Source organism: Haliotis asinina, chromosome 2 (assembly GCF_037392515.1).
Source record: "Haliotis asinina isolate JCU_RB_2024 chromosome 2, JCU_Hal_asi_v2, whole genome shotgun sequence".
NCBI classification, from domain to species: Eukaryota; Metazoa; Mollusca; class Gastropoda; order Lepetellida; family Haliotidae; genus Haliotis; species Haliotis asinina.
This window is the reverse complement of record NC_090281.1, coordinates 9,011,462-9,037,289: the sequence shown is the minus strand read 5'-3', so window position 1 is coordinate 9,037,289 and position 25,828 is coordinate 9,011,462. Positions and strand designations below refer to the sequence as shown.

At 38.1% G+C, this 25,828-nt stretch overlaps 1 protein-coding gene across 3 annotated transcripts; it reads left to right on the top strand.

Annotated features, from left to right (window-relative positions):
* The first annotated feature begins 3,846 nt into the window (after positions 1–3,846).
* Positions 3,847–17,833, top strand: LOC137273204 (phytanoyl-CoA dioxygenase domain-containing protein 1-like). 3 transcript variants are annotated; one of them, XM_067805703.1, is made up of 11 exons: positions 3,847–3,905; positions 5,142–5,279; positions 6,407–6,482; positions 8,619–8,666; positions 9,212–9,267; positions 10,291–10,353; positions 11,105–11,126; positions 11,405–11,530; positions 13,303–13,431; positions 13,997–14,123; positions 14,792–17,833. In XM_067805703.1, exons 1-11 carry the CDS (start codon positions 3,879–3,881, stop codon positions 14,856–14,858), a joined length of 879 nt encoding a protein of 292 aa, XP_067661804.1. In that variant the 5' UTR covers positions 3,847–3,878; the 3' UTR covers positions 14,859–17,833. The 3 variants fall into 3 exon arrangements, with proteins under 3 accessions (XP_067661804.1, XP_067661802.1, XP_067661805.1); XM_067805701.1 differs by having other exon boundaries at positions 3,855–3,905; positions 16,933–17,833; XM_067805704.1 differs by lacking the exon at positions 3,847–3,905 and adding an exon at positions 4,397–4,480.
* The last annotated feature ends 7,995 nt before the right edge of the window (positions 17,834–25,828 follow it).

Here is a 25,828-nt window from a genome sequence, read left to right as displayed (position 1 = left end):
ACAAGGACAAAATATGTATCGGACTACCAACATCGTGATACGTATCGTATCGTATGTATCGGACTACCAGTGTCGTGATACGTATCGTATCGTATGTATCGGACTACCAGTGTCGTGATACGTAACGTATCGTGTGTATCGGACTACCAGTATCGTGATACGTATCGTATCGTATGTATTGGACTACCAGTATCGTGATACGTATCGTATCGTATGTATCGGACTACCAGTACCGTGATACGTATCGTATCGTATGTATCGGACTACCAGTGTCGTGATACGTATCGTATCGTATGTATCGGACTACCAGTGTCGTGATACGTAACGTATCGTGTGTATCGGACTACCAGTATCGTGATACGTATCGTATCGTATGTATTGGACTAACAGTATCGTGATACGTATCGTATGTATTGGACTACCAGTACCGTGATACGTATCGTATCGTATGTATCGGACTACCAGTACCGTGATACGTAACGTATCGTGTGTATCGGACTACCAGTATCGTGATACGTATCGTATCGTATGTATCGGACTAACAGTATCGTGATACGTATCGTATCGTGGCATGGGCGTATCGTCACAACTCTAGAAAATAGGTATATACTCTCTACTGGACAGTTTAACAAACGTTATACTTTTTGGACGCTCGGTATTGCCCTTGATTTTTTCACATGATCTTACAGTAGCCAGTAGCCAAACGCAAATTTTCAGTCCTAATCTTGCATTTTCGGTCCCACGGTATTTTATTGCTGAGTTTACAAGTTTAATATATGTAGATCATGAAACAGCTGGATGCCACCTTTACACCTTTGGGGGTCTTGAATAAAACATGCTTTAAGATGCACGCTTGACATCTCAAGCGCCGGCAGAGGACTATGTGGAGGTACAGTAAGTTGTTAGGTAAGTAGCGTTAGATGGAGTACTTCCTGTGAAGTCTGTTTACATTAGTGACGGAGCTGTAGCATCATCTTCACAAATAATATGGCACAATGGCAACTCACCCTTGTTGTCTAGCTGATTCATAACATGTACAACACCGTAAAATAGAGTAATTGTATCAAAGATATATGATAAAAAATCTCATCAGAATTCCTACTCGTGAATCATCGTCTGCTCAGCTTAGCATCTGCATCAGTAGAAAGCTGCATTAAACCTCATATGATAGAAATTTACCAGAACCACTTATACATGCATTCATATATTCATGTTTGCAAACAATGTCCAAATATTAACACAGAAGAAAAGGCTCTGTTCCCTTGAATTGTTAGCTTAATGAAAACTTAGAGTACTACTTTCAGAAGAACTAATCACACAGCTATAGGGTCTATTGACTGTACTTTCAAAGGAAGTGATTTTATTGTATTTTGTTTCTCTAAATTGATTAATAAGATATCCCTAAGTGATAGTATTCATTTGTAGATACTATTTTCTTGTGGACAACAATCATGGCAATGATTTAAATCCATCTACACACACCGCCCATCTCTTCTTTTTGTCATTACAACACTTTGTTTTCTTTGTGCATTAAACTAATCTCATTGGCTTCGTAATTATGTTGTTATCTTTGTACATCTTTATACATAATTTATATTACCTCACACATAAATGTCGTTTTGTGATTGGCTAAGCGCTCTTCTATTATTTTGAATGTTGTACCTCACGTGTACCAATGTACCCTGCTGCCAAAGACAGCTCATTCCGTACTTCATGGTAGTACGTATTTATCTCGAATAACATTGAATCAAGTACAGTGTTCCCAGAAATTATTGAGAAAATCTTTGTTTTTTTTTTCTAATGATGCTAAGATTGGAAAAAGGGCTTTCACTATGCACTAAGCATACTAGATAAGGGAGACAACTCTTGAAGGCTTAGCAGGCAGCTCATTACGTCAAGAGTTATCTCCCTTGTCTGAGCAGACGGCTTCCTGTGTTGATATGGCAGAATTTACAGCAAGAGAGAAAAGAAAGCTCATTCTAGATGATTTTGAAAGGGGTGAGCCTGATGCTAAAGTGTTAGCTTGTAAACATGGTATTCCTCTGTCTACAGTATACAGAACTTTGAAGAATATTCAAACAGGAACCGGGATAGAGCACAAAGCAGGGGCAGGTCGGCCTAGGAAATTCAGTGTTGTGGATCGCCGAAGACTTGGGCAGATTGTGAGTAGGGGCAAATTGAAAAGTGTTGAGAACATCAGAAATGAAATGATTAGCAGAGGAAGTCCTCAGGTATGCAATGAAACAGTAAGGCAGGAATTACAGAGACTTAATTGGGTGAAAAAAAGTGGAATTCTCTCGCCGTTGATGAAAGATGCACAAAAGGAAAAACGTTTAAACTGGTGTCGGGCTCATGAAAATCAAGATTGGGATAATGTTTTCTTTTCGGATGAAAGTTCTGTTTAGCTTATCCCTAACTGTGTGAAAATTTGGACCAAAGATACTGTCAAACCTATCTACCAGCAACCAAAACATAGCCCGAAGTTTCACATGTGGGGTGGCATATCGGCTCGCGGAGTGACGCCATTGTGTGTTTTCACGGGAAACTTGACAAAAGAAAGATACATTGACATTCTAAATGGTCACCTTCTTCCGACAGCACTAACATTGTATGAAGATGATTGGATTTTCCAGCATGATAATGACCCAAAACACACTGTGCGCTACACAAAACAGTGGTTGTCGGGCGAAAATGTTCAAGTTTTAGACTGGCCCAGTTACAGCCCAGACCTAAACCCAATTGAGAATGTGTGGGGAGTCATGAAGGACAGAATAAACCAAAAGGGACTGAGAAATATTGAATATATGAAGGCCGAGGTGGTCCAATATTGGGATACCCTGTCACACGATTACCTACAAACTTTGATAGGTAGTGTGCCTAGGCGTATTCAGGCATGCATTGCTGAGCGAGGAGGTCTAACAAAGTACTAAAACAAGACTGAGACTGTAAAAGGATGATGTTTTAACATGTTTATGTAAGTAAAACGCCAGAAGTTAATAAACGTAATGAGTTACACGACGCAACATGATTCTCAATAATTTCTGGGAATACTATATGCACGGAAATTACCCATGTTTTGCGAAGGCAAACCAATGGAAGGGAGATAACTCTAAATTTGTTTTTCTTGTGTGCAAAATCTAGCGATGCCTACGGAGAGGTTTGCCTCGTATTCCAATAAATTTTGACAAAACGTTCACATTCTGTCCTAGTGAATATTAAGAAGGGGAATGACAGTGCACAAGACAACACCTGCGGTCAAAACAGCACGATACAAGATTCGAATTGCTTGATTTACTCAGGTTGGCTGTAGTGTATAATCTGATACTCATGCTTCTTTAGACGGTTCAAAATTAACATTGAGGTGTTCATTAAGATAAATACACGTTGTTCGCTGGTCCCTCGGGACCATGCACCCCTCGAGACCAATGAACAACTTATACTATGACCTCTGATGTCAGAGGAACACGCCGTCTTGTTTATGCGTGTCATGGAAAAATCACCTCAAGCAACAGCAGTACTGTAAGGTTTTCAATCTCGTTCTTTTAAAAAATAACTGGCAAAATTGTCAATTTTGACCAGTAACAAACATTTGTAATTTTAAAAGTTCTGGGTTTTTTTCTTTGCTTTTCACTTTGGCAATTTCTTTGTTGAGAGTGTCCCATGAATGTGTTTGGGTTTTTTTCATTTTCCCATTTCATCAGTCATCAAATGCTTTCCTTCACTGCACTCTGCAACAAGTAACCATCCAAGTCCTTCGCTCTTGATAAAGGTCGCTGCCCTTACACAAGCAGTATAGGTGACGAGTCAGCGAAACGACTTATGACCTTGACCTTGTTCTTCATAGCCTTGTAGGTCGAGGTCGACGGAAGTTCAACAATATGGACTTAAAGAGAGTCACAGCTCAGGTTAATTTCCTTTCGTTTTGATTTATTTCAAGGCCAACGAACCAGTGCATTATCTCACAATAAGTAGAAATGTCTTGCTTAACAATGTGACAGCATATGTCAAGGTGGATTTCACTCATCGTTGAACTATACGCCTGTGACTGAAAGCGTGCCATTTGAGGGTCTAGTCGGACATTTCGTGAAGCCACAACCGAATATTTGAGTCACAATACTCAATAAATATACATACCGTGAATTACGAAACTAAATTGTATGTTATTTTAGGAGTGGGAAGAAGAGATATTTGTAACTTCGATATACCAAGTTATGATGATGTTTTGTATCTGAAATGTGATAAACAAAATGTCGCTAGGCAGCCTGAGCAGGCCACCGATGTAGACCCTTGAGGTACAAGCCGCACTTGGCGGATACGCAAGTTTGAAACTGAGACATATCACATAAATATACGACAGTTCATAACGTCATTTGGCCCCCGTCATTTTTCTGTTTAGGTATGAATACGCAACTCATCGTCCTCAATGGATCGATGTTATGGAAATACGGAAACACTATAACGCCCAGTAAACACACTCAAGGTACGAAGAGTTATCTCCCATGTGTGCTCCAGTTTCATCTGAGGCTGCATAAAGAAATATTCGTACTTCTCATCTTTAACACGCACACACACACACACAAAATAGACGGCCTGACACGCAGATTATATTTTTACATTTTATTATGTTTTATTTTATTCCATCAACAAACCTTTGTTATCACCTATTCACAAATACAACATAACAACTTAATTCATGCACATTTTGAGACTGAGGGTCAAAGTTAGGACTACAGAAACTCACAATTGTTTATGATTTCCTTTAGTGGACATATGTTATAAAATCACTGCAATGATATTATAATCAGTAATTTTGCAAGCCCAGATGATTGGTACTTCCATCATACGAAAAGAACTTCAAAGATATACTTGTGGTTACCTTTCCTGGACTTTGTTATCATTGTTACTTTGTTATTAGGGGGTAAAACTAGTGGGTTCAGTGAAATGTGTGTGAGTGGGATTAATAGGTGAAACTGTAGCCAACTATCCCAGCCGACTATAAACTCAGCACCAGTCTGGACTGGTATGAGTATCACATTGGTGTGTGAGTGAAACAAATTTGAACACAACACCATTTCACCGGACCTAATTAGAATGAAGTTCTTGCCATCTGAAATATGTTGGATTTCTTTCTCCACACATAGTTCCTGAAGGACGGTTTTGCTGTCATTCCCAATTTCCTTGACGACACTGATGTGTCAGCACTACGTCATGAATGCAGCAACATCATCAGTGACATGGATCCATCACAGCACCACACAGTGTTTTCCACCACAGAACAGGTAACCAAGTTGTCAACAGATGAAACTCAGGGTGACTGTCCCATGTGGGTGATGTGTTCGATGTGTAGTTGTTGATACCTTTATCTGATAATCCAATACAGTTACATGAAGAAAGTGTTTTGGGATGTGAAATCCTAGTGGTTTTGCAAATGTTTTGTGGCCTGTGAAGTCATGCGTTAGACTTCAGCAACCCATACTTGTCATAAGAGGTGACGGATGGGATCAGATGATCGGGCTGTCTGATTTGATTGATGCATGCCATCATACACCAGATGTGTAGATTGATGCTTGTGATGTCAATCACTGGGTTGTCGAGTCCAGACTCAGTTATTTGCAGACATCATGACAGAGATGGACTATTGCTGTCGTGGTATGTATAAGATGTAGATCACAATGCAGAGTTAGTGGTTCTGTTCTGCAGTTTATATCACACAGACCCGTAAAGATTTGGTTAGAATTGGTGATCAACAATACATGCTTGTTGTTAGATGTGACTGATGTGATCGGGTGGTTTAGCTCGCTGTCTAGATTGACACGTCATCGTATCTCAGTTATGTAGATAGACACTCAGCAATATTCCAGCTACATGGCAGTGATCTATAAATAATCAAGTCTGGACCAGACAGTCAAGTGATCAACAGCATGAGCATCAATCTGCATAATTGGGAACTGATGACGTGTATCAACCATGTCAGCAAGTCTGACCACCCAATCCCGTTAGTTGCCTCTTACCACAAGTATAGTTGCCTGTTTTGGCAAGCATGGGTTGCTGAAGGCCTATTCTATGTAGATTGATCATCATGATGTTGATCACTGAATTTGTCTAGTCCAGACTCATTTAATTACAGACCACCACCATATAGCTGGAATAATGCTGGAATATATTAAATGCCAACCAACTAACCAGTAAATCACAGGGAGTAATTGCCACAACATCTGTGACTCAGATATCTGTTTACTGAGTATAGATCCCTCAACATGTATGTCAATACAAGTAATTCAACACTTTAAGCTTTCTTAACGCTAAGATGGCCTGTTGGCCTTTTACAGCAAACAATATGTTTAAACCAGTGTCTACCTATATCTTCTTGTTTATGTTGTTTTTCAATTTGGATTCATATTTTCAGACAAATGATGACTATTTCATGACAAGTGGTGACAAAATTAGATTTTTTTTCGAGAAGGGAGCTCTTGATGATAACGGTAAGATAGTCTGTCTCACAGTCCCTGAACCACATTATTTTCCCTACCGAATTACCCTCCTTGCAATGCTATAGCCCTAATTAAAGCAAGCCTGGGCTCCTTTTCATTTGAAATGGGTTTATTTGTTACCATCAAAATTACATATATTCGGGACTAAGCACCAGTCTGGCGGGAAGAATGCACCAATTTTTCTTCAGTTCTATGGTTTTCATATATACAAGTATACTTAGTTGATTATTGACTTGGGATGTGCATGAACACATTGTACTCCAGTATTGGCATGTTGAACACAAAAACATTCTGGGCCATATTCTGCAACAACACTTTGTGAGACACTGAAATAGGAGCATTCTGTCATAACAAATAATGTGTTCATTCTTAGGGTATACATCATAAACACAACTATAGCATGACTGAGTAACTCCATGAGATGCAGTAAAATCCCTATGAATTGAATCGCTTTGGACCAAGTAATAAATTCGACTTATGCATGTATTCGAGAAGTAAGGATAGCTCTGATGGTAGAAAAAACAGGCGGGACCAACAGGTACTTCGAGGTATGCATAATATTCGATACACAGACATTTGGCTCATCAGGGTTTGACAGTGCATGTTTCCATAGTTTTCTGTGTCAAATTTATTTTATTAAATGGTATGCATAATTGTATGACATTTAGAAGCCCCTTAATACCTATATGCTTTGGCTCATTCAATGAGTGCTAAACAAACTATATCATCAGATGATGTATTTTCCAATGTCATACACATTCGGACAGCAGTATTTAATGATATACCACAAAGTGTGTTGCATGGTAGCTAAATTGAAAAGATGGACATGATGACTAGTAATAGGTACAGTTTTATCATATAAGGAAAACCAAGCCATTTATGTCCTCAGGAAACCTAAAGAGGTTACATTTGTCACCAATAAAAACATGAAGTTTTATTTTTTGAGGTTTGTAAGGGACAGGGGGTTAATATATATATTTATATTTTTTTTCTTATTCTTGAAAAAACATGACCAGCAGATCTGTAAAACAAGAAATACAATTGGTCTGGCCTAAATGACTTGTTTCACAGTTGTTTAAATGATTAGCAAGGAAATAATGGTCGTTCTTCCTCGTAGTCCGTGTTACAGGGATGTTTTTAATGATAAGATGCCTCCTGGGATTTGTTTTAAGATTCTGATTCGAACCTAGTAATATGGTCATTGTGTCATCAGAATGACTTGCTTTGTGTGTCTGACGGGGTTTTTTCTGTCTCTATTGTTGAGTGTCCCTATGTCTGTTTGTCTGTATGACTAACATTGTTTGTGTGTCTGATGTTTGTTGTCTGCATATCTGATGTTGGTTGTCTGTATGTCTAACATTGATTATGAGTTTGATGTTGGCTGTCTGGGTATCTTATCATGGTTTGATGTTGGTTGTCTGCATGTCTGATGTTGGTTGTCTGTGTCTCTGATGTTGGTTGTCTGTGTGTCTGATGTTGGTTTTCTGTATGTTTGATGTTGGTTTTCTGTATATTTGATGTTGGTTGTCTGCATGTCTGATGTTGGTTGTCTGTTTGATGATGGTTTTGTGTGTATCTCATTTTGTTCGTGTGTCTGATGTTGGTTGTCTGCCAGAGGCTGGTTTTGTGTGTACATCAGTTTGTGTATCAGGTTGGTTGTCTTTCTGAGGCTGGTTTTGTGTATGGTTCAGTTTGATTGTTTGTCTGATGCTGGTTGTCTGTCTTAGGTTGGTTCTCTATATGTCTGATGCTGGTTGTCTGTCTAAGGTTGGTTCTCTATGTTTTCTGATGCTGGTTGTCTGTCTAAGGTTGGTTCTCTATATGTGTGATGTTGGTTGTCTGTCCTAGGTTGGTTCTCTATATGTCTAATGCTGGTTGTCTGTCTAAGGTTGGGTCTCTATATGTCTGATGCTGGTTGTCTGTCTAAGGTTGGGTCTCTATATGTGTGATGTTGGATGTCTGTCTTAGGTTGGTTCTCTATATGTCTGATGCTGGTTGTTTGTCTAAGGTTGGTTCTCTATATCATATGTCTGATGCTTGTTGTCTTTATGATCTTCATGTCCTGTTCAATAATAAAGATAAATAATATGGCCTCTGGTGTGACTAATGTTGGCCATATGTCCTCAGGGGTGTTACAGGTGGACAAGCAGCTCTCAGTCAACAAAATAGGCCATGGTATGTATACACCTCGTCAGTTTTGTTTAATCTACAAGTTAGAGGTGACATGAACTTGTGTTGTATAACATAGGATCAGCCCATGAATACAGATCTCATATTGTTAATGGTCTGACTGATTTAAAACTTCACAGTTTGTTTCATCACAATGTACAATGTTATTGGTGACACTTTTTTTTAGCAAAAATGTTTCCCATTAACAATATTTCTGAATTATCATTTTTTCTAGAGTCTGTTTGCTGTGAAAACATGGATTAATTTCTCTTTAAATAAAAGCATATACTGATTAAAGTGAAATTAAGATTGTGAATCTTCATAATTTTACCTTGCCAGTTGAACATTTATTCAGAATTTTATTCAACTTGGGATGAAAGTTGTTGAAGGATCATAGTTATAAGTCATAGTATTATTGGTATGTGTTACAATGGGACATGCACATTAAATCACGGAGAACAAGTAAGGCTGGTCTAAGTTAATGTTTATCACATACTACACATGCGTTTGTTTCACTGTTCCAGCTAATGCTCTTACCCTCCTTGTTTCAGCTCTTCATATTCTTAACCCAGTCTTCAGACGAGTTACGTTTTGTGATCAGATAAAGGTGGGTTTCACAGTTTTATGATCAGATAAAGGTGGGTTTCACAGTTTTATGATCAGATAAAGGTGGGTTTCACAGTTTTATGATCAGATAAAGGTGGGTTTCACAGTTTTATGATCAGGTAAAGGTGGGTTTCACAGTTTTGTGACCAGATAAAGGTGGGTTTCACAGTTATGTGATCAGGTAAAGGTGGGTTTCACAGTTTTATGATCAGATAAAGGTGGGTTTCACAGTTTTATGATCAGGTAAAGGTGGGTTTCACAGTTTTGTGACCAGATAAAGGTGGGTTTCACAGTTTTGTGACCAGATAAAGCTGGGTTTCACGCCTGGGATTTCTGTTTAAGTTTCTTTTTGACAATTTTTCCATAGAGTATACTTTCCTTAAAATGTTAATTCTTTCATATTAGTTTAGCTACTCTGTCATGGCAAAAGAGTTCGGGCCAGTGAAAGAATTTTGATGTCTCTATTGTTTTTTAGGATTATACCTGGCTACTTTTACTTTGAGTAAAACAGGACTATGGGTAAATCTGTCATCAAGCATAAAGAGAAGCAAAATGTCACAAAGGGATACTGCAGTGTTTGCCCAGACAAAAAAAAAAATGTGCGTATTTGATGCACAAATTATCTTGAATGCGCAGTGAATTTAAAAGCTTGTGTCATTGTTGACACAGTGCTACTGGGTCCTAAGTTTAGATAATCAAAGCTTGTAATTTGCTGTTGTTTTAGACTGCTTAGTTCATTGTTTGTCAGTTAAATGCTCAGTACTGTCAAGCTTTACCTTTATCAAACAATCACAGTTGATGTCTAGATGAAAGCTATGTACTGAACATGTCCATGACTCCCTCTCATGACACCAGGAAGTCATGATCACTCAAAAAGTTTCATGTCTATGGTAAACACTGATACTGTTATTTAAAAGTAACTTGCTGTGATTGAAATTCAGATGTGATCTGCACAATGTTTTTCATTTTTTTAATAATGCTTTTAGTTTTGAGTAGCTGTCCATATAAGATGTTTTGTGTGCAGGATGTGCTGCGAGCTGTTGGAATGGAGGAGCCCATGGTGTGTCAGAGCATGTACATATTCAAGGTAGGGGCACCTTGCACGGTAGCTACACGGAATTTAACCATTCCTACCAAAGAAACTTATTATGATATCATTGTTTTGTGAATAATAAAGCTGTTGTTTTACCTTTGATGGTGTAAAGTTTTGAACAGTGAACAGTGATAGTTGTTTTAAGAAAAGTTGTTATCTGTGTTTAAATTCTAAAATGTCACAAAAGTGGTGTGTTGCAAAAGAGTTCCAAGAGGTGAGGAAAGGTAAAATATGATTTAACGTCACATTCAAGATTGTTTTTCTTGGATAGTAAAGTGTGTCTGTTTCTGTGTCTATGTCTGTATCTGTATCTGTGCCTCTGTGTTTTAATATTGATACCAGACTCAGACACTATATATCGGCGGTAGGGTAGCCTAGTGGTTAAAGCTTTTACTTATCACATTAGAGGCCCGGTACAATGTGTGAAGCCCATTTCAGCCACAGTATTGCTGGAATATTGCCAAAAGCAACGTAAAACGAAACTAACTCACTCAGATGCAGTGTACTGACTCAAATTCAGCTAGTTTTTGTTGGATCACCTTGATCCTTAACAAAAGACTGGACCATTATTTGTGTCTTTTAGTCTGGCATGGTTTAGCTGTGATCTCGTCAGCTCCTGTAGGCTGTCTAAATGTGCTTGAAGATGCCAAAAGTATCCTCCACACAAGTACTGGGGTTTTTACAACAAAATAAACAAATTATATATATGTCATAGAGCCATGTTTTGTGTCATTTTCCATTTCAGCAACCAGGCATCGGAGGTGAAGGTAATGATTCCCTTTATTTGTCTAAACATCTTACTCGGGTGACTGAGGTTGTTTAAGAGTTCTGTGAATAGCAAATTGGTTATATTTTGGCACCTCGTTGTGAAATATATTGTAACAAGTAAATTTCATGCCAAGAGTTCTGAGGAAGAACATATCCCAGTTTGGTTGTCACTGAGAGAAATTATATCCAGGGGTGTTAACCAGATGTATTATGCTTGTAAATGTGCTGAGCAGAGCTATTTGAGTGATGAATCCCTGACTTGTGGCTCCCCCTACAGTGGTTCCGCACCAAGACTCCACATTCCTGCACACAACTCCCTTGAAGCTGATGGGGTTCTGGATCGCATTAGAAGACACCACAGTGGACAATGGCTGTCTGTGGTTCATTCCAGGATCTCACAAAGGTTACATTATCTTCATTTCAGTTTCTGTTAGGTGTTGGGAATGCTAATGATGGGTAGCCTGATGGTTAAGGTGTTCGCTCATCACACTGATTACATGGGTACGATTCTCCACACTGGGCACTGTGCAATGTATAAAAACCATTTCTGTCGTCCCCTGCTAGAATATTGCTAGAATATTGCTAAGAAAGCCAAACAAACATATTCACTCACTCACTCACTCAAAATGCTAATGAAACATTGGAATGGTGCATCTTAGATCTATCATATATCAACATGAGTTGATGAAGATTTTATACTCTTTAATCTTGCAGAGTGTTGATATAACTGATATCAAAATATGCAAGGTTGACATCCAGTTTATCATGTAAAATCTTTATTCAAACTTTTTCATTCTGGATATAGAAACAACCTGTGTCATGTTCGTGAAATATAGGGCTGATCAGTGGCAGAGAGATTATTCATGTCATCATAAACCAACTGCATAACAATTTTGTTCAAAGCATTGTGAGTGAGTTAAGTTTTCTGTAGCTCTCAGCAATATTCCAGCTATATGGCGCTGATCTGAAAATAATCAAATCTGGACCAGACAATCCAGTGATCAACAGCATGAGCATTGATCTACGCATTTGGGATACTGTGACATGCATCAACCAAGTCAGTGAGCCCGAGCACCTGATCACCTAAGCACCTATTGAAGATGAGTCCTTACCAAACTGTTTGCGAGACAGTATGCAACAGAGCATGTTGATAAAAGGTTATATATTTCAAGTCTTATGATGAGAGACAGTGCTGTGTGATACGAAGTCAATTTTTAACATCACATCCTACAACCCAGACTCAACACGAAATGAAAAATGGTTGTAAGGTATTTATCTTAATATACTGAACAGCAAAAGAAATGCAACACTGTTTTGTTTTTTCATCAAGTTTATAAATAGAAGACATAAACATGACTGCTTAGTTTTATGAGATTTCATTTTTTTGAAACGTGTGTTTCATTTGTTGCTCATCATAGGATGGTCATAAGTTGCTCCAGATATTCAAGGATGGTTGCTACTGGCTAGATCCACAAGGGGATGTATGGATACTTAGCCCCTTCCTCCATCACACTTGGAGGGAACAGGCACGTAGCTTAGTCGTTAAAGCATTCACTCGTCATGTAGAAGATCCGGGTTTGATTCCCCACATGGGCACAATGTGTGAAGCTCATTTCTCGTGTCCCTCACATAGCTACCATTATAAACAAAAGCCAGGGTTTACATGATGGTATCGGGCTTGCAATAATGAAAATGTTACTTGCTACATATGTGCCTGTCTGTGATGTTGCTCTGATGTTACTAAAAGCAGCCTAAAACCATACTCACTCACTCACTCACTCACCCCAACACACTTGAAACATTTACTCATACTTTTGAGTGTTACAAGCTTTTATATATATGAAAATAGTAACACATCATAACACTATACATACACATTAGGTTAACCGTAAAATCAACCTGTACACTACTCAAAAGAGGTGAAGGACTGGCGGATTGTTTTGTATTGCTATAATTGGAGTCCTCGTACAGCTGAAACACCTCTGTTGGAAGGTCAGAGGATCAAGTGGTCAGCATGGTGACAAGCCTCATGGATGTTATTGGGACATAACATTTTTTAATTAATTTTTATTTTATTAATTTTTATTTTATTAATTTTTTTTTGTTTTTAGTGTAGAAGACATGTACAGTGTGTACAAAGTGTGCCATGACATTGATGTGTTTTGCTGTCTCCAGATGGCGTTGCTGGAAACCGGCGTATGATCATCAACCCAGAGCGAGGCCCAGGAAAACCAGGAACCATATTCACAGGGGAAGTCGTCACATTTGATGATAAGAAATTTGTTCCTGTTGAAGTTAAAAAAGGTCAGATCATAGTTAGGTGACTAATATGGATTGGATAGTTGGGACCTGGGACTATTCTGATTGTGTTTGTAGCAAAAGAGTGTAAGCCGTTATTCATAATATTGATACATGCAAGGGGTCCTAGGTCCTTTCCTTTGGTCACTGGATTCTCATTTGTACACAGCTCACTTCATACAGCTGAAATATCGTTGAATGACAAGCAAAGTCTTTCAAGACAAATTTGATGTCGTCTTATCTGACAAATAATATGTATACTAGTATTGTACCATAATTACTGGTGTGCACACAACCAAGGACCTTTACAAATCATGTTATCACAAATTTGATCACTAATGTCTGGACCTCTGTAGAGAAGTTCTGGTTTACTGAGTTTTAACGTTTGTGACTCCATAAATGCAAACACATTATTTCATATGTATAAATATAGGATGTTGAATATTCATACTGCCGATTAAACTCATATTAAAATGCATCTGTGACATGCGTCAAGCCGATATTTTAATGAGATGCTGATACTGAATTTCCACATTGTCAACCCGTCCATCTGTTTGACCTTGACCTTCAGGGTCACTGGTGTTGATCCATGGTGAGGTGGTTCACAAGAGCGAGCAGAACCTGTCGTCACGATCCCGGCATGTGTACACATTCCACGTGTATGACCAGCATAACACCAAGTACAGCACACAGAACTGGTGAGTGATCACATCACATCACATCACATCACATCACATCACATCACATCACATCACATCACATCACATCACATCACATCACATCACATCACATCACATCACATCACATCACATCACATCACATTCATGAAAATCCATGTTAGAATTTGTCTTGAGCAACCCATGCTTGTTGTAAGAGGGATTGGGTAGTCGCTGACTTTTTGGACACATGTTATAGTATCCCAGATGCATAGATCGATTAAGCTGTTGATCATTTGATTGTCTGGTCCAGACTCAATTATTTACATACCACATGCATATGAGTGAAAAAGTGAGGTTAGTTTTACAACACACTCAGCAATATGGCAGCAGTCTGTAAATAAGCGAGTCTGGACCAGACAATCCAGTGATCAACAGCATGAGCATCGGTGTACGTAACTGGGAACCGATGACATGTGTCGACCAGACCTCCCGATCCCATTAGTCATCTCTTACAACAAGCACAGTCGCCTTTTATGGCAAGCATGGGTTGCTGACCGCCTATTCTACCCCGGACCTTCATGGGTCCCGTATGCATATAGATAATATTGATGATTGTGGCATTAAGCAACAAAGAAAACTGTGCACATTCAAAGTTATTAAATTGTCTCATTTCCCCAGCTTCCTCACTCTGTCACTTGTTGTTCCAGGTTACAGGAAACAGATGCCAAAACATTCTCACCAGTCTACACGACTGGACAATTGGAAGGGAGATAACTCACTGTCCTTGATTTCAAGATAAAAATCTAGCATCTAGTCTTACATGATTACTGCAAAACAGAACTGATTTGTGAAATATTTATACGAAAAATGTACTTATGAATAAGAATCAGTTAAATATGCCAGTGATTGGGTCACAGAGACTGGTGGTAAGAAGTATTTCATATAGTAGCACTGACAATGTCATTGTACTGCCAGTTTGTGATTCTCTAGTGATTGTAGTCGATGGCGATTGACGTTCATGAACTTGTAAGGGAACTATGGTGATAATTCGGCAATTACCAAGTCTAAGTAAGACCCAGTATTATTTATTACACTGCCATACTGAGTCTAACAAGTAGAAGGTCACCTCAGCTAACCTTTTGAAATGACCAATCAGAACACAGCTTACCAAATACTGGCACAAAACATTTGTACTCAAACTTTTCTGAATGCTATTTTCCACATGATCGCTTACACATGGAGGATGCCATTATTCACAACAGCTCGTGCCTCTGTAAACAGTCACTGAAAATAGAGTTCTTGTCAATATTACAGGAAGCCATTTTGTGGAAATATAAGCTAATAGTAACCATGTCATCAGAAACCAATACAACATATATAATGCAGTTCAAATATCTGAGTTGTAATACTTGTATGCAGATTTTCGTTTGTTGAGAGATGAGTGTCAGCGACTGGGCAAGAGAAACTTCAAAAACACTTCACTCAGAAACTCAAACCTAATAAATAGTAGTCATCTTGCATTTGATTAGATGGTCAATGGTCGCTCAAAGGTTAGCTGATTTGATTATATGGTCATTGGTCGCTCAAAGGTTAGCTGACGCGACCTTCTACTGGGGGTTTTTGGACTCGGAATGACAGCAGAAGGAATAATACTGAGCCCATGTTTACTCAGAGTGGGTAATTATGTGTACATGTAGTTTGTTTCTCGTTACTGTATATGACTGTAGAACACCAAATTTCAAACTCTTGGGGAAAGAAACAATTTTGTATCATTAAAGAAAGATCACTTATGAAAGAACACTTAGGATTATTGAAAATGTGAAGAAAAACTTGAATTACTGCCTATAACACATCTTGTACATCTTCACGTTTATGGGAATGTTTTCAAACAGTCATAGTGTGATATCACATCAAGGGGAGACAATCTCTAATCTGTATAGGAACACCTCTAGCTGTCTCATGATTGGTTTCAGACAAATATTGAATGTGACCAGTTTGTTACTCTAGTTATTTATGAAATCATCAGATGAATTTTTATGCTGATAAAATTTATAGTCATTGGTATTTCATGAAGAGAATCTCACCTGAGTGTGTGTGGACATCAAATATATCAAGACAACTAGTCAAGCAGAGAGGTTGTGTCTCGGACGTTTCTGTACTAGGCACATAAAGAAACTGTGCATACAAAAATTTTAAATCTAAATTTATCAAACCCTTGTAGACACATTAGGATTTAAACTCAGAGATTAGTGACATGTATCCAACATGCATGCACATGCCACTTTCCGTGACGTCAGTGGTTTCATCCTTGAGACATGCAGTACGTTGTTGCATGTCCATTCCAGGAAAGACAAAATGCAAATGAATGCCACATAATACTGTCACTTTGGAAAGCTAAACCCCTGCCCATGCGATCGTTAAAAAAATTAAACAGCTATTGAAACACATAGCATGCCAAGGCTAACATCTGCACAACATCATGAGGCCACTGGGATGGTCCATGGGGGAATGTCTCAACGACAAGTGGCTGCACATTTCCACTGCCACTGGAACACCATCACTGCACTGGTGAGACACTACCAGAACACAAATGCAGTCATCAATCGTCCACGTGTAACAGTGCCAAGACAGGTCAGATGGATAAGGGTGATCCATGTTCTCCACAGGTTTCTGGGGCAGTGGGGTAGCCTAGTGGTTAAAGCATTCACTCATCATGCCGGAGACCCGGGCTCGATTCCCCACATGGGTACAATGTGTGAAGCCCATTTTCTGGTGTCCCCCGCCGTGATATTGCTGGAATATTGCTAAAAGTGGCGTAAAAACTAAACTAAACTCGCTCACTCCACAGGTTTCTGACTGAAGTGATCACTGTCCGGACCATCCATAGGACTTCGCCGTATTCACCCCAACACATTTTGACAACATGTACGTCAGACCAAAACATCCTGCTATATGAACTATCCTGACACAATGTCATCGACAAGCTCACCAAATGTTGTGCTGAAATCATGTCCGCAGACCCTTGATTTGGTGGAAAAATGTTCATTTTTCCAGATGAGTCCAGGTTTAACATTTCCCATAGTGATGGACATCAGCATGCCTATAGACGAGTGAGAGAATGTTATGCACAGGCCTGTGTCTTGGAGAGGAATCACTTTGGTGGTGGTGGTGGTTCCGTGATGATTTGGGCTGGAATAAGAACTCCTTTGGTGATTGTTCAGGCAACATAACTGATGTGCACTACAGGGATCGGGTTCTGGATTGACATCTGCGCTGTCTTCCTCTTTCGCCAGATAACATCATTGACCTTGCAACAGAATCTGGTGTGACATCCCACAAACCTTCCTTGCACGTTTGATCGGCTCTATGTGTCGTCGATGCACTGCTGTTCTCAATGCTGTTCTCAATGTTAACATACTCGTTAATGAGCTTGTGACTGGTCATTTGACCCGTCCCGCTTATGGACTTGTGATGTCATTGTGATTGACTTTTCAATTGAAATTCTTCTGACTTGTCTCATGATGCCTCGACTAAACTTTATATGTACCTTTGACATTGTTATTGTATTTATCTGGGATAATATTTTGACAATGCACAGTTTCTTTATGTGGCTAGGATATTTTCATCAACAATCATTCCTGTGGCATGGATGTTTCTATGAAAGAAGCTTGTTCACTTAAGGAAAGCATGCTCAATTGATAACTATATTGCATGTGTATGTGAAAATAAAAGTTGTGTTTCATTTTAAACTGTGTTTCATTTTATGCCTGTCTTTCAACTTTCACTCTTAATCAGTTTCATACCAAAATGTCTGCCTTAATGTCGCAAAATGAGACACATATATCACTGATGTAAATATTAGGGGTGCCTATTGAGGGGGAAGCAGCTATTGCGATATCTATTGTATCATATTGTTGCAGTACCATTGCAGTAGTTTTGTCTCATTTGAATTCATGTCCCAAATGAATGTATAGTTTGTATGAAATCAAAAAACCCATGCTGAAAAAAAATCCCATCACCATGCTGAATAAAAAATCCCATCACCTGATGCCCAGGACAAGTCAGTTTTCATTTTGGGCAATCAAATAATGGTACTTGTCCATGGACTACTAGATAGTTTCCACTTATGGTTTCGAACTACAAATGACCCGTGAAGGTCCCAGGGTAGAATAGGCCTTCAGCAACCCATGCTTGCCATAAAAGGTGACTGTGCTTGTCGTAAAAGGCGACTAACAGGATCAGATGGTCAGACTCGCTGACTTGGTTGACACGTCATCGGTTCCCAATTGCGCAGATCGATGCTCATGTTGTTGATCACTGGATTGTCTGGTCCAGACTCGATTGTTTACAGACCGCCGCCATATAGCTGGAATATTGCGGAGTGCTGTGTAAAACTGAACTCACTCACTCAAACTACAAATAATCTTGGATTTCATTTCATATTTGCTCATATTGAAGCTATTAAAGTTCGCGTTAATAGTTAAGTAGAGCTAGTAGAGAGTGAAATTATCACTCTTCAACATTTAGTCCAATAAACATTAACATCATGCATTGTGTCATAAAATCAGGGCAAGTGGAAAATGTGTTAGGACAAGTTACTTTCTTGAAGTCACTTGCCCTGTTGCAAGTGGCTTTTCAAAATATTTTTGAACCCTGATTTTCAGTCTCTTTATAACTGACAAGAAACATGAAGCCCAGATTAAGTTTAAGAGGTAACAGGGATAACTCTAAATCAAAGTGAATGAATCTGGTACTTCCTCTATTTTGCACTGTGCATTTGTGAACAGAAGGCAATTACTAAACTATAGACACACATACTGATGATGAATAGCAATTAAGTGACGGTAGAAACGAAAAACTATCGGCGACTCAATAATTGCAATCCATCAATTGTTTGATGCATCAATACAGCACAAAAGAAAGTTAATTCCGCCAGTGGAAATGACTTTGTCTAGCATTCTGCTGTCAATCAAAGCCTTATTGTACAATATGATTACTCTCAGTTCAAACTCATCACTCTCCTTTTTTTTCCCTTACATAAAAGCCATATATTGAGTAACGGGAGGTGGTATCAGTGTTTGTTTAATGCTGCACTAAACAGTATTTCATGTTCTTGATGGTAGCTAAATATCCCAGTGATTGTGTACAATAACTCGACCACCCATTCCCCTGTGTTGCCTCTCATGACCATCAAAGTGGGATAATTTATGAGAGTGGTAGGGGAATCCACGGTGGCTGATGCCAGTAAGGAAGAATGAAGGAGGATGTTGAAGCCTACTGCTAAAAGTGTTCACTCGTCATGTCGAAGACCCATGTTCAATTCCCCACATGGGTGCAATGTGTGAAACACATGAGACCAGTGATGTGGGGTAGAATGAGTCTTCAGCAACCCATGCTTGCCACAAAAGGCAACAATGCTTGTCATAAGAGGCGACTAACGGGAACAGGTGGTCAGGCTCGCTGACGTGGTCGATGCATGTCATCAGTTCCCACTTGCACAGATCGATGTTCATGTTGTTGATCACTGGATTGCCTGATCCAGACTCAATTATTTACAGACTGCTGCCAAAGCTGAGTGTGGCATAAAAACAAACTCACTCACTCGTATTATTGCTGGAAGCAGCATGAAACCATACATGCACATACACAATGCAGCATAACGTATTGCAATCCACACAACCTCTCATTTTCTCACTTGCTCATTACTAATGATTCACACAATCAACTCTGTTACAAAGACTTTTCTTTATTACATACAGGCTGTAATAAATATGGCTTTAAAAGCCTCAAAAAGAAAGTCACATTTTCATTGTTTTAAAATACGTCTAAAATAGCATATAAAACTACACAGTCAAAACTATGCGAGCATTATAAAAATACATAGAAAAGAACAATATGTGAAAAGAGATATGGTTTACTGTTGGTATTAATATGGATTTCAATTAACTTGCACTGCATAGTCACTCGGGGCTACTGACACTTGCATCTCTGTTTCTTAAATCTCCTCACCCCTCATCTGAGTCATTCTACCCCATACCCAGTTTTCTTTTTAACACCATCTACCCATACGAACCAGCCTCCTGGCCATATTTTGTTATACAAAACACAGGCGATGTGTAAGCCCACATATACTTTAAGTATACTCCACACCAGACTTCCTTTTCCCATTTCTTGTACGCGTAATATTCTCCATCCAGCTGTTTTCTGAGCCCACAGACTGTCACAATGTATTTCTAACATACCCATACTTTCTAACCCAATATCCCATACTTTCTAACCCTATATCCAATACTTTCTAAACCCATATCCCATGCATGTACTTTCTAAACACCTCTCCCATACTTTCTAAACCCCATATCCCTTATTTATCCTTAACCCACTGTCCATTATGAGTTCAAGACATTGTATCCCATATTCATCCCTTCCTTATGTATCCCTTATTTCACCTCCCGTTCTTAAGTCAACCAATATATTTAACCTTTCCTATACAATACTACCTCATAACACCCTATCTAAGCCCATAGCCCATACTCACACCAGCCTTAACCCCCATCACCACACATGGAGTTAGCTGGATATTTTCATCACATGAAATCTGTTAACAAAGTAGGATACACATCTGTACATGTTGAATATATCCAAGCTTTACACATGGAGAGTAATGCTAAAGGGTTGTTGTCAAATAGGTAACAAATGAAATTACCCTTGACTGAATGGTAATTCAGAAATGTACCCTGGCTAACCAATACACAGCACTGAAACAACCTGTTTAAATGCAGAATAAGACTTGTATCTGTTTCTGTGTATACTGTGTCATTAGATTAGAAAGTCATTAGAAAGTGGAAAGTTTGGGTTTTTTTCAGAAAATACCTAAAACAATGGGGATCCTGAAAATTCGGGGAAAATGAATGTTTGAAAAAGAAGATAAATACAAGTATGTTAGATATCTTCTTATATATTCATGATTGCGGGCACTTTCTGTTTTGTACAAGTTTTTTCCAAATTAAACATTGAGCCATGCATTTTGCATTCAAGAAGTATGCATTGCAATGGGTAAACTATACCAGGAGTAATTATTTTCTTAGAAACACAATTAAAACTGAAAAGGAACCACAGTCAGATGGGAGATCCGGAACCATAGGAAAGTTTGACTTTTCTTTGTTTACAGCTTTGCCATTACAGGAACAACTGAGCAGAAGAGGATAACAAATTGTTAGAGACAGAGAATCAGACCAAGCACCGTTTAAAATGACTCACCCAGTGGCTTCAGTGTAATGGTCAGTTAGGACACATCCTTTCTTTGTACACAGATCTGACCAGGGCTCATTTCATTGTACCCTGTACAACAACCCTTTCTGCTTAAGTTAAGTTCTTTTCAAAAGACTTTGAGAGATGGAATAAATTCTAAAGGACATTTGGACAGAATCTGGTTGTATATACAAAGACACACAAGAAACAAGACACAAGCTATCTGGCAGTGGTAAAACTGCATATTAATGCTAGATGTTATACAGCTGAATCATCAACAACACGACACACATGGCAGGTATCAGCCATCACATCACACAAACCTCAAATAGTGGAATCCTTGACAATTAGGCTAAATCAGGTGCAATAGCATATCATGAAGTATCAGGCATCATACTTTGGCCTTGTCCCAACATGTGCCTTATCAGGCATGCCACACAAGGTAAGGGAGATCACCCATGATCCTTATACCTAAACATGATCATGCCAAAGGCCAAACCAATTTTCATTTCTTGTTTTATGGATGTTTGTCCTCAGAAAACCTAATGGGCACTGGTATGTTGGGTTTTTTTAAACCACCAAAATAGTACTTCTTTTAAATAATAACAGTATATACTATTGGCAATTGATGAGTGTATATGGGGAGGGGGGAAGCAATGAAACAATTTTTATGTGGTAAGTTTACATTCCTAGCTAATAAAAACAATAGGAATTTATTGTTTTAGTGTGAAATTTGTTTTTCCTTATTCTTGAAAAATATGACCAGCAGCATATGTAAAACAAGAAATGAAATTGGTCTCGCCAGAGAAAGATCTTTCTTTGAAGGGATTACTTTCAACCAATGTTGACAAAAGAATGAAGAGGTTCCTGTCAAAGGATACAAGTTAAAAATACACACAATATCTCCTTAGATTTCCTTTTCAAATATGATGCAGTTTCATCAATACATTAACAGTTCTGAGACAAATAATCTTTAAGCTCATTTGAAGGTCTGAAAGAGGTGAGGAAGGCTCAATATTGTCTAACGATTTAGAAAGTAAATCTGAAATTTCATTTAGCATGACCAAGATTTGCTGTCATGTCATTTACTTTGCACAACAATACACTTCAGTTCCAAATATGCTACATCAAAACTACCAATGTACAAGGTGAAATACCTGAACTATGACTGACAATTTAACAAGTGTTCTGACGACAAGTAGAATGGATGCAATACAAATGCAGCAGTGAAAGTTCTTTCTAAATACTGCTCAGTCCTACACCTGATCTAGCCTAGTGATTGCACAAGTGTATATCTACTATCATCTGACACTACATCCAAGCATAGTTAGCATGTGCTATAAGGCAAGTTATCACACTGGTAGCCGGTCTATACTACAGTTACAGCAGCACTCTACATGAGCTGGGGCGTTAACATCATAGGCTGCAATATATCTTACATTGTAACAGTGTCGGGAATTCAAAAACAATTATCAGGTTGCTAGCAGGACTTGCAGACTTTTGAAGCAGCAGGCCCCGATTAAAACCTTCAGGCCCCCATGTGGAAGACTGCAGCTTATAGTGACAAATACTAGTATAATGACTGAAAAATTTACAGCAGGCCACCTATATTTGAACCTATGGCACAACACAAGATCTGTCATGGACAGGTGCTTATTTCAACAATGCTTGTAAGTTATTGCTGGTTTTCCCTGTTGTGGATTTTCTCTCGACCTGACCAAATATTGGCCATAACACTATTGTATCAGAATCTATCAAAAGTGCCATATCAAAGACTCAACCTAAAAGTTGAATACCACACAAAGAGAAGTTTAGGACCCTCCTGTTGCTTCATATTACTTTAGTCCTTCTGTCATGCCATGACTTCCTTTGAGAATAACTTTGGCTTGTATAAACAGTATTACTTTTGAATTTTGATTATCATTTTAACACATAAAACTGTAAAATTAGACAGAAAACAAATCATATTTGAATTCTATTCATAAGGGACTATAAAATGCCATTTGTTAAAAATAAGACAGTAATTTCACATCAAAATGAAAAGAAATAGATCTGGTACAGATACTACATAAGCTTTACCTCCACAACAAGAGACTTCTGTATAAGTACAGTGTAAAATGTAAACAAAAATGTGACATCTGTAAATACACTACAAAAATTGGAGGGATACATTTTATGTACTGGCCAACACAACCCTGACACAAAAACAACTGATCAGATCATTGAGTCCTGGCAAGTTAAACATCATTAAACATCTCACAATCATGTCACATTTTACTGTCTTTCTCTTTTCAGTTATTATCTATTATTAAAATAAAAATAGTATCATTATGAATATTAAATGATGATGCTTAAATCAGGACTCATTATTTAACCACTATACCACCATGACTACATTTTGTTTGCATGCATGAAACCCTTATACATTTTCAAGGTTCTCACAGTCTCAGATTACCTCAGAATCACCATCACTCTACCGACAAATCAAACCCTAGATAAAGAAATGGGTAAGGACCTGTCATTGCCAGTTGCAATGGACACGAAGATATGCTTTCTGTAGCTAATCATACTGTTTAGTGAAAATCAAGAGCAGCTAATTTGTGATAACACAAACCACAGAGACAATCCTGGCTTACTGTAGGTTCACTGAAATGCCAGTCCTAGAGATTAAGAGAGTAGAGAGCTTCCTGAAACTAATCTATATACTTTTCAGAAAAATGTCACATAAATACATGCCAAGAAAATTCACGAGTTCAGGTTCACGTTTCTATTTTGATGAGATCCAAGCTAGACTGTAAAAATCCATATATATTGAATAAAAACAGTGTGGCCATCCAAGCAGTCAGGTTTTGTCTAGCAAGAGACAGCAATGAACAAGAACATGATGGTAAGACAATGATGAATGTTAGCACATATATGCAAAATATGACTTGATGTATAATATGCAGTGGAACAGCTCTTGAATGACACATGCAACACAGAAAGCTTTCAAGCTTGCACATATTTCTAACCAATCAGAAAGCTTTCAAGCTTGCACATATTTCTAACCAATCAGAAAGCTTTCAAGCTTGCACATATTTCTAACCAATCAGAAAGCTTTCAAGCTTGCACATATTTCTAACCAGTCAGAAAGCTTTCAAGCTTGCACATATTTCTAACCAATCAGAAAGCTTTCAAGCTTGCACATATTTCTAACCAATCAGAAAGCTTTCAAGCTTGCACATATTTCTAACCAATCAGAAAGCTTTCAAGCTTGCACATATTTCTAACCAATCAGAAAGCTTTCAAGCTTGCACATATTTCTAACCAATCAGAAAGCTTTCAAGCTTGCACATATTTCTAACCAGTCAGAATGAATATGCCCATAATGGTAACAACAGCAGATGGACTTCATTCTTAAATGAACCCATACATGACAGACACACCCCATGTTTATATTAATTTAGGTCAGATGGATATTATTATTTGTAAAATGTTCCACACAGATTTACTGATATTTGTTTTCATTTCTAAATCATGAATTTATTTCATGACTTACATGAAACCTCACCAAAATAAATCATTATAATAAGTGACACATGTTTTCTGTAGATAAAACAATGTGTATCAATTACTTGTTAAATTTCATCATCAAATACTGAAAAATTACATGTTTAATAATTTTAGTATTTTCAGCTGATGTTTTCACCTCACATCAACTTTCAGCAATAACATATATTTGCTAAATTCTCTAGTCACAGTGTTATACCTCACTTCTGTAACAACACAATACTTGTCAGCAAGAGTAAATCAATGTCCCCTTCTAAGCATACTGCCATGCACATTCTACTGCGGACTAAGAGTATGGGTCCTGGGTACTTACCCTGATAATAATCAAGACAAACACATTAGATAATGAACTATGAAGGACTTAGTGGCCATCACAACAGACCTTAAAAACTCTTTATGAACCAAACATGAGCAAGAAATTACTCTAAACTAATACTTCATGTCACACCACAAATCTTTGGTTAAATATTTGTACAAAGAGAGTATCTCTGGTTATAACCTATGAAACTAAGATGAAAATGAAATCAGCGGAGGTAACTCTGCTGGGGACAACTGAGAAGCACAAAAATGTTCACAACTTCATGCTTGCTTATTGCAATGTTATGGAAAGACAATGAACCCAGTTGATTTGTCACTCTATTCAGGTGTTATACTGACTCTCCTGAATACCACCTCAGCAGGAATGACAATGCTTCATCAAGTCATGTTACGTTTTTCAGTTACAAGAAAATTGTTAAGTCCTGTACATAACAAAGCAGCTTGAAACTCAAGTAACACCATGCCAGATGTAAACCATTCAAATGTTTTTAGCGAGAGAAGGAAAAAAATTTAAATAAGAAATGATGATAAAAAATATATGAAAAACACTAGTGACATTACCTCCATAATAAAACGACAATGGTACATGAAAATCAAGTGAAATTAAAAAACAAAACATTTTGGCTCTT